The sequence below is a fragment of the Astyanax mexicanus genome, chromosome 7 (assembly GCF_023375975.1).
Source record: "Astyanax mexicanus isolate ESR-SI-001 chromosome 7, AstMex3_surface, whole genome shotgun sequence".
Taxonomy (NCBI): Eukaryota; Metazoa; Chordata; class Actinopteri; order Characiformes; family Acestrorhamphidae; genus Astyanax; species Astyanax mexicanus.
The window spans coordinates 381,094-390,848 of NC_064414.1; the positions used below are offsets into that span (position 1 = coordinate 381,094).

At 39.9% G+C, this 9,755-nt stretch overlaps 1 protein-coding gene across 2 annotated transcripts in view; it reads left to right on the top strand.

Moving 5' to 3' along the window:
- The window catches only part of cdh23 (cadherin-related 23), a 277,788-nt gene that overhangs the window by 253,403 nt on the left and 14,630 nt on the right, over positions 1-9,755 (top strand). For both annotated transcript variants that reach the window (XM_049481005.1, XM_049481004.1), the window contains 14 exons: positions 477-610; positions 899-1,108; positions 1,215-1,322; positions 2,139-2,241; positions 2,646-2,771; positions 3,301-3,504; positions 4,213-4,671; positions 5,018-5,134; positions 5,322-5,546; positions 6,482-6,651; positions 6,853-6,990; positions 7,285-7,404; positions 8,782-8,959; positions 9,492-9,703. In XM_049481005.1, the coding sequence (XP_049336962.1) occupies positions 477-610; positions 899-1,108; positions 1,215-1,322; positions 2,139-2,241; positions 2,646-2,771; positions 3,301-3,504; positions 4,213-4,671; positions 5,018-5,134; positions 5,322-5,546; positions 6,482-6,651; positions 6,853-6,990; positions 7,285-7,404; positions 8,782-8,959; positions 9,492-9,703 (2,504 nt within the window). The remainder of the gene's footprint in view (positions 1-476; positions 611-898; positions 1,109-1,214; positions 1,323-2,138; positions 2,242-2,645; positions 2,772-3,300; positions 3,505-4,212; positions 4,672-5,017; positions 5,135-5,321; positions 5,547-6,481; positions 6,652-6,852; positions 6,991-7,284; positions 7,405-8,781; positions 8,960-9,491; positions 9,704-9,755) is intronic.

A 9,755-nucleotide genomic window follows, 5' to 3' on the forward strand; every position in this document is an offset into this window, starting at 1 on the left:
TTTATTTTTTCAGTATGAAACTTCTTCTGATTGCCTTAATTAGTGTAATTAATCAACATATATAAAAATGGTTTATCTCACATATTCGCAACAACCACCCCCTGCACAAACTAAAGCAAAAACAAAATCGCAATGTCATGTTTTATAATATTATGTATAACTATAGTTTAAACATATTTTTTATGATAAACGAGTGAATTATCCTAATTAAAGCATTACCTGTTAGAAGTGAGGAACACCATTACACTAAATATTGATAGAATAATTAGCAATGTAGTTAGTAAAACAATATTAAGACTGTTTGTTAGAGTATTTTTTTGTTTCAGACGTCTATTGAATAATTAAACTTGACAAATGAACATAATAGGAGGTTTAAATCATTTTAGCATTATTTTTTGTGCGTTAGTGTTGGAATATTTAGCTTGAAGTTTTATTTTCTGACTGTTTCTGGTCTGTGTGTTTGTTGTGTTTGTTAGACGAGTTCATCGTGTCTCCTGTGGAGGGGGAGCTGAGGGTGAAGAGAGATGTTGAGCTGGATCGAGAGACGACAGTTTATTATAACATCACCATTACAGCCAGAGACCTGGGAACACCGCCACGCAGCAGCACGGTACACAACATTTACAGCCTGTTTAAAACCTGAGAAATCTGCAACACTGAAGAAGCATAGACCTATTATTTAATATAAATGTTTATTAAGAACTGATCTCCCTGTCTACTCTAATATAATACACAACGTACAATACCTACATATAAAATACTTTCTGAACAAACTATAAGCCTTTTTACAAAACACATAAAACATCAATAAACTGTACTGATCTGAATTCCAGATGGTTTGTGATCACAGTGTGCGTACATTATAACCTGTGATTTTTTATTCTATGTTTTGTATCAGGTGGTCGTGGGGGTTCAGGTTTTGGACATTAATGATAATGATCCCATTCTGCTGAACTTACCCATGAACACCAGCGTCAGCGAGGGGGCGTCTATACAGACCTCCATCGCCCGCGTGCAGGCCAGAGACTCAGACAGCGGCCGCAACGCCCTGCTCACCTTCAACATCACTGCAGGAAACCCAGACGGAGCGTTCTACATCAACGAGACTGTAAGAGAGGGAGGAGGGAGGGAGGGAGTGAAACTAGGAAAATAAAGTGAACAATTCTGGTACAGCTTTTTCTATGGAACTCCATTTCCTGTCTTTCTCTCTTTAGTCAGGTGTGGTTCAGGTGAACAGGCCGTTAGACAGAGAGCGAGTGGCTGAATACCTGCTGACCATCACAGTCAAAGACAACCCCGAGAACCCCCGCATCGCCCGCAGGGTAAAGAACTGTACCCTACATAACACACTATATATATATTCATCACATATAGAATATTTATATTTTTCTATATTTCAACAACCACAAACTGTTCCAATAAAAACATAGCGACAGTGTTTAAAATGAAAATAATTGTAAATAATACAGAATGCAATGATTTGCAGTATTCACAGTAGAACAAAGAAAAGATACAAAAAGTGAGAAATTTAACAATTTCATGAAAAACATTAACTTATTCTGAACAGCGGCAGCAATGCATCTTTAAAAAGTTGGGAAAGAGTCGTATCTGACTGAGTGTAAGTGTACCATCTCCTCTTCTTTAACTACAGTCTGTACAGGTCTGAGAGACCAAGCTTTAGTAACTTAGTTTTATTAAAACACCTAAAACAATCTTTAAATTTAATATCCATATTGATTTCACTTTCCAAGACATTTTAGCAATGCGTCCTTTACTAAAGTGTCTAATAACGAAGAGCTATAGTATGGGTGAATAGTAAGCTGGAGCTATAAGGGAAATTGTTCGGATTAATGGCTGCTAAAAGAAGGGATTGGAATGTACAGCACAGTTTTTTCTAATGAGAAAATGCATTGCTAACGTGTTCTGTATTTACTGTATTTACTGTATAAGAGAATATTTAATAAGTAGTATTGCTGAATATATTATACCACTCTGTACATGCTGTACATTACTCACTTCTACATTATCTACTGTATTCATCACCTAATCAACAGTACAGCACACTACCTCAGTCTGCAGGTCGTTTATCTCTCTCTTTTATTTATTCCATCGCTCTTCATCTCTCCCTCCTTCTGCAGGACTCAGATGTGCTGGTGGTCACCATTCTGGACATTAATGATAACAGGCCCATCTTCACATCCTCCAGCTACAGAGGAGAGATCAGTGAGAACTCCCCCACAGGTACCTGTTTCTACTATCTCTACCATTTCAATTAGTGAACAAACCTTTTTAACGTCTTCTTTTAGAGATGATATATGTAAATTACCTCCTTTCTCATTGGCTGGTGTGTATTGTATCCTGTTCTAAATAATGATGCATGCCGTATGAATGGGCTGTATAGACTAGGGAGTGATTTACTTTAATTTTATTAAAATAACAGCAAATATTTTATACAAAACGAGCAAAAATAACATGGACTTCCACGACATATGGCCGCATATAGTCTTGTGTTCATAATATTGACAATTAGCATAGACAATAAGTTATTTTAACTTTTATGTTATAGGATTAAGTGATCTAATACCATTGATAATTAGTGTATACCTGCCTTTACGCTCACGCTCTCTCCCTCCAACGCCCCACAGGAACCACAGTGACGATACTGAACGGGCCGGTTCTGGCTGTGGACAGAGATGTTGGGGTTAATGCTGTGGTGAAGTACGGCCTGCTGGGATCCAGAGTGGACCTCTTCACCATCAACTCTACTACAGGTCAGATACAGCCTTCAGCATTAAAGGCTTATTTTCAGCTTTAAGACCCCTGACTGGAGCACTGAATCAAATTATAGGGTGGGATCTGCATATTAGGCAGCATGTGAACAGTCAGCAAACTGGATCAGACCATCAGACATTTCTTTGGAGTTATTTTCAGTGTTTTCAGTGGTCAGTACCTACTAAAACTAGTGCTCCAAGGCAACTGCTAAACCTCCAGATTAAAAGCTGGGTGCTGGAGATCATTAATGAATGTAGACGCCCCACCTTTAAAATAACAAGACTTAACTGATCTCTTGGCAAATAAGTGTAGCCTATACGATATTAGGCAGGTGGTTTTATTGTTATGGCTATTTAGTGTAATCAGTGCAAGTTATTTTCTTATCTATATTTGTATGTATATAGTTTTAAACTTCTTTGGTTGGTGTGCTGTATGTAAACTTGTTTATATAAGTAAAAAGTTATTATAAGGGATCTAAGCATGTTGTAACTGAATTGTTTTATTAAAATTGATTTATTATAATTGTAGCCGTGGTGTCAGTGCGTGAGGGTGGAGTGTTGGACAGAGAAGCGTTCTCTGACCCGCGGGTGGAGCTGTTTCTGGTTGGGGAGGACATAGGGGGTCTGAACAGCAGCGTTCCCCTCACCATCACCATCCTGGACAGAAACGACAATCCTCCAGTGTTTAATCCATCCAGCTTCACCGTACGCCTTCCTGAAAACAGCCCCACAGGTGAGAGACGGTGAAACTGAAACACCTGTGCTGATACAGGTTCAGGAAGCATGAAGTAAGAATCTGTCTTTATATTAAAGTTTGTGTCTTCACAGTTTAAATTATTTAATACAGCATACAGTACAGGCCAAAAGTTTGAACACAGCTTCTCTTTTTCAGTGTGTTTTCTTTATTTTCATGACTATTTACATTGTAGATTCTCACTGAAGCATCAAAACTATGAATGAACACATGTGGAGTTTTATGTACTTAACAAAAAAAAGGTGAAATAACTGAAAACATGTTTTATATTCTAGTTTCTTCAAAATAAAAGCCCCCCTTTGCTCTGATTACTGCTTTGCACACTCTTGGCATCATTCTCTCAATGAGCTTCTTTAAGAGGTGGCCACCTGAAATGAAAAGTTTTCCAACAGTCTTGAAGGAAGGAAGGAGTTCCCAGAGGTGTTTATTAGCACTTGTTGCTCCTTTGCCTTCTTCACTCTGTGCTCCAGCTCACCCCAAACCATCTGGATTGGGTTCAGGTCCGGTGACTGTGGAGGTTCAGCTCATTTTTTATTAAGTACATAAAACTCCACATGTGTTCATTCATAGTTTTGATGCTTCAGTGAGAATCTACAATGTAAATAATCATGAAAATAAAGAAAACGCACTGAAAAAGAGAAGGTGTGTTTAAACTTTTGGTCTGTACTGTGTGTACGTTTGGTTCAGGTGTGGTTGTGACTCAGCTCTCAGCTACGGATGCGGACGCCGGCTCTAACGGTTGGCTGCAGTACCGATTGGAGAGCGGCGCTCAGGATCGGTTTGTGGTGGACCCTCTCTCTGGGGCGGTTCTGGTCGGAAACGCGACGCTGGACCGCGAGGAGCGCCCGTCCTATCGGCTGGTCGTCGCGGCATCAGACCGGGGCACGCCCCCGCTCTCGGGCACGGCCACGCTCACCGTGGTGCTGGACGACTTGAACGACTCTCGGCCGCGCTTCCTGCAGCCGGTCCAGACTATCAGCGTGAACGAGTCCACGCCGCCCGGGGTGGTGGTGGCAACCCTTGCCGCCGAGGACCCTGACCTCCGACCCCGTCTGGAGTATTACATCATCTCTGTGGAAGCCAAAGACGACGGGAATAACCCGGTCAGCGGCCTGCAGGAGTCCTTCGGGATCGACTTTCACACAGGTGTGCAGCTTCAGGCAGAAAGAATAAGATCAGGATTACACACACACACACACACACACTGACACACACACACACACACATAAAAGAGAAAGAGATTACAATGAAGTGGGTCTTCAGGGGACTTTTTATTTAATGCTATAATACAATACAAAAAATTATTAAATTATGCAGTAGACTCTGCACAAAATCCTGGTTTTATACAAAATAGTATTAAACTGTATAATTTTGGTACTACTAATTTAACCCTGAAAAAACACAGTGTAACTATGATGATATTATAGGAAGTTTTGATACAAAGTATATTAAAGTAAAGAGTGATTTGTCTGATGTTTGTCTTTGTTCTCAGGTGCTGTATTTGTTCGAAACCCTTTGAACAGAGAGCTGGTTGCTACTTTTGAGATCATAGTGTCAGTTCATGATAATGCCAGTGATGTCATCGACATGTCCGTCAGTGTGCCCAATGGTAAGTAAGAACTGTCTCATTATCTTTCTTACTTTATCTCTTCCCAGTTTTTTTCTTTTATCATTAACAGACCAATAATAATAAGTTAGGTTTGTATATTCATTTTATTTTTCTTCTTTTAATGATTTAAACTCCTCGAGCTCCTGCTAAATAACTCCCTGTCCTGCGTCCTCTCTGGTCCTGACAGCCAGGCTGACCATCGCTGTTCTGGACGTGAACGATAACGCGCCGCGCTTTCGGCCGTTTGGCGTCACTAATTTCTCTGAGAGCATTCTGGAGGGAGCTCAGCCGGGCACCACGCTACTCTCAGTCTCCGCAGTGGATCCAGACAAAGGCCCTAATGGACAGATATTCTACGAGCTTCTGCATTTGCCCAGAGGAGACTACGTGCGACTCGAGGACCCCTCTACAGGTAGAAATACACACACACACTTAAAACAATAGGGAGCAAACATTCACACACAACAGAATACTGTATTATGTTTAATCATGTCAAACTAAATTTAATACAGAATAATGAACAAAACTATAGATGGCTGAAAAAATGACCTACCTATAATATCAAGGCCAATACAATTAACAAAAAACAAAATTGTTGTAAATCTAGAATCTAGGAAGGGATGATTCTAGTATCTACCCTTAAGAAACGATATGGAAAAAAGTATTGAAACATCTTATTAACGGTTTCTTCTAAAATCATTGGTATTAAAAATAGTTTATTTTGCTTTTGTTGAAGAACCTGTCTCTATTATCTAGATTGTTTATAGTAGCTTAATGCATTCATTAGAATAGGGTGTCCACAAACAACTGGACAATTGGAAATAGCGTAATTTTGATATAGTTATTTTACCACTCCACAGATTAGAAGATGGTAATTCTGCTGTTATATTGCACTGCTGAAGTAGTAAACACAACCAGATATGTAAAGCTGAACACAGAACCTGTTTATGGATAAAGTCCAAAAAGAGCCAATCAGCTTGCAGGTTGTGCTGAGAGCAGAGGAGGGTCAGAGATCTGCACAAATGTAACAGCCATAACAAGCAGATTTCACCAGTGATTTTAAACATGATTTGAAATAGTTATTTAATCTTTCATTTTAAGTATTTTGATCTCTCTTCATTCTAATACATGGTAGGTTGTTCTGGCATGACTTCAGGTATTTACCTGCTGGGTGATTTACCTGTAAGGACTCTGACACAAGATCTAAGAACACACTGTGATTTCTGGTAAAATAGCAAACATGCATGATAACAAAAAACAAAAAAGAGCTTAGAGATCTTAGATTTAACAGAACAAACTAAAGTCTTCTATCTAATCTGCAGCGCTCCCTCTCTCCTCCTAACCCAGGTAAGATTATAGCCAATCGGACGGTGGATTACGAGCAGGTTCAGTGGCTGAACTTCACCGTGCGCACTCAGGATCGGGGCAGCCCGCCAAGGTTCTCCGAGCTTCCTGTTTACCTGCGTATTGTCGACGTCAACGACAACAACCCCGTCTTCCTACAGCCCTCGTATCAGGTACATAAACACGGAGGAGTCGGACTCGGAGCCAACGAGCTGCATGTTATATTATTATAGCAACATGAATTATCTTTTTCTTTATGCTGGTTCCACTTATTATCATTCTCTTGTTATTCCTGTCTTATTTATATCATAATAATATTAATTATTTGATCGTTTCAGAGCTTTTAACGTGTGTGTGTGTGTGTGTTTCTGTAGAGACAAGTATTGGAGGATGTGGCTCTGGGTACCATCATAGTGCGAGTGAGCGCTACAGACGCTGACTCAGGACTCTTCTCGGTTATTGAGTACTCATTGGTGGATGGAGAGGGGAAGTTTGGAATCACCCCCTCTACGGTCAGTATAGTATTAATGTGTTTATGTTATGTTAAACACTTAAAAAATGTCAGATTTACAGTTCAGAATTTAATATATTCATATTAAACCATCATGGTACTGATCATGGTTGAGTGCACGCAGTCCCATGGTGAACACACAGTTTGTTTTACACAACAGGTATTTAGTAAAAACTGTTCTTGAATCAGTGTGTCCTTGTTTCTGCTTCTGATTAAAGTGGAAAAAGAAAAAGAAACTGTAACCAGTAAAAACTGTCATCTTCATCACCCTCACTCATCTTCATCTTCCTCACAGGGGGATATCTACATTCTGTCTCGGCTGGACCGAGAGACTAAAGACCGCTACACCCTCACCGCCATCGCACGGGACAACCCCGGGGGCAGCCCCAACAACCGGCGGGAAAATTCAGTTCAGGTATTTTACTGGAGCAGCTTCTATCAGGTCATAGCGACCAAAGTACCAGGCATTATGAGAAGATATGATTTTGGGAATTAAAATAATACTATTAATATCAAAAACAATTGTAATATGGTGATAAAACTTTACATTAGCATTATCATTTAAAAACATTTCAATATTATTTTGCAACATGCCAGCATGTGTAATGAAGTTCGCTTATTGAAGGTGATCTAAAAGAAAAGTAATTCCGCTTAAGGAATTTTCTGTCTCCGTTTTGTTCCTCCGTCCACGCGAAACTGGGATAAGCTATTCATACATATTGAAGAATGGTTTTATAAATGGATTATTTAATGTTCAATGTGAATGTGTTATAAAGCCCTTATGTAGGTGCTGTTTAAACAAAGTGCTACCAAATCATCTAACATGACCTGTGTGATATCTTATGTTTAAAGAACAGCACTATTGTTATGGTAAGTGGTTTTGGTTGGTGGTGTTATTTTAGTGAGTTTAAGCTGCTAAATTTTCTTCGCTCATATTTTGTTGTGGGTAAACAGGGGTGTGATTTTCTCCAGCAGTGATTAAAAGCAGTTGCGGCGGATTTCAGCTTCACTAGTCTTGGTTTCCTGTCGTGTTTTATAAAGGATGTCTGCAGAATATTATTTAAATATTTATTGGTTGAAGCAACCATGCATTCGGTTCTTAAAAAGTGTGTATAAACAACTGTGATGACGGGGAGCGCTGCAAAGAATGCTTTCTTAAGCCCTATCCGGATGGGATTAGTTTCTCAGGGGGTTCTGGGGTAATTTTTTCTCTTTTATTATTTTATCCTCTGTGATTTTATTCCCGTCCAGAACGATCATGTAGGTGTTTTTCTCAGACGTCCTCTGAGAAAATTACAGGCTGAATTATCTACTGTTTTTCTCTGAACTCCGTGCTCCTCCGGTAATTTTAGTCCCGTCCGGACGCACATCTCTGAGTTTCGTCTCCTCGCCTTTAATAAAATAGATATTCGTCCACTGCTGCACACCGTAATTAGAGATCCACGTTAAAAACACAACAGTGAGTGGAAATGGAGGAGCTACTGAACGTGATGTCATGTGACTGAAAAAACGAGCCTAAAAACTCACTGAACTTCCTGTTTTTTTAATTGCAGTCTGGATGCAGGAGTTTTATCACTAAAGAGTAGAAGTGTGAAATATTTTTACACACAGACGATCCCCTGAGAAATTAATCCTTTCTGGATAGAGCTGAAAGATAGATGTAAAAATAATGTGAAATAATGTGACTGATTAGATTCTGGATGGAGAATATTTTAAGCAGAGAGTGTTTATTGTGGGTTTATTGTAATTTTTTCATGATTTTGTCCCCTTTCTGCTCTTATTCTTTCCGTAGGTTTTGGTGACGGTTCTGGATGTGAATGATTTCCGTCCGCGGTTCAGCTCCAGCGTTTTCAGCAACAATGTGTTTGAGAACGAGCCGAGCGGGACGTCTGTGATAACACTGACCGCTACTGATCTGGACGAGGGGGAAAACGCCCTGCTCACGTACAGCCTGCAGGGGCCCGGAGCAGGTACAGCACACACACACATATATATATATATATATATATATATACACTTTTATTAGCCAGTCTATCTTTAATTAACAACAGTAAAGTTCCAGAGTTTGTGGACGACCCTTCTAATGAATGCATGTAGGGACTTCATGCTGCACGGCCAGTATAATAGGCCTCTCTGGGGCAGATAGAAATGAAGTATTGGCACAATTCTCAATGCCAAGTGTGGGCTGGAGGGGTATAAAGCTCCCCAGTATTGAGTAATTATTGGTACTCCGTCCAATAATTTTGGGATGAGATGAGGTTGAGTTTGGGTAGTGATTATCCAACATCCAGATCCTGACCACTCTTGTTGCTAAATGCAATCAAATCCGTACAACAATGCTTCAAATCTTGATATCTAATAGAAAGTCTTCCTTCAACAAAAGCAGAATAAATATTGTGTATAAAGATGTTTTATAAACACATACAGTAGAAGGTAAACTGAAATATGGACCCACATTAACACACTATCATATTTCTCTCCTCTTTTTTTTTTTTTTCTCAGATGCGTTCTCTCTGGACCCGGACACTGGTCTGATCCGTTCTCTGCGTCTGCTGCACAGTTTTGAGAGGTTTAATCTGACTGTAATTGCCACAGACCACGGTAGACCCCCGCTCTGGGGCACTGCCAGTCTCCAGATCACCGTCATTGACGTCAATGACAACAGACCTGTCTTTGTGAGACCGGCCAATGGAACCATCATGCATATCCTTGAAGTAAGTCGTGCCAATTAAAGATTCAATGATTGTGTTTAGGGTTGGACGCTGT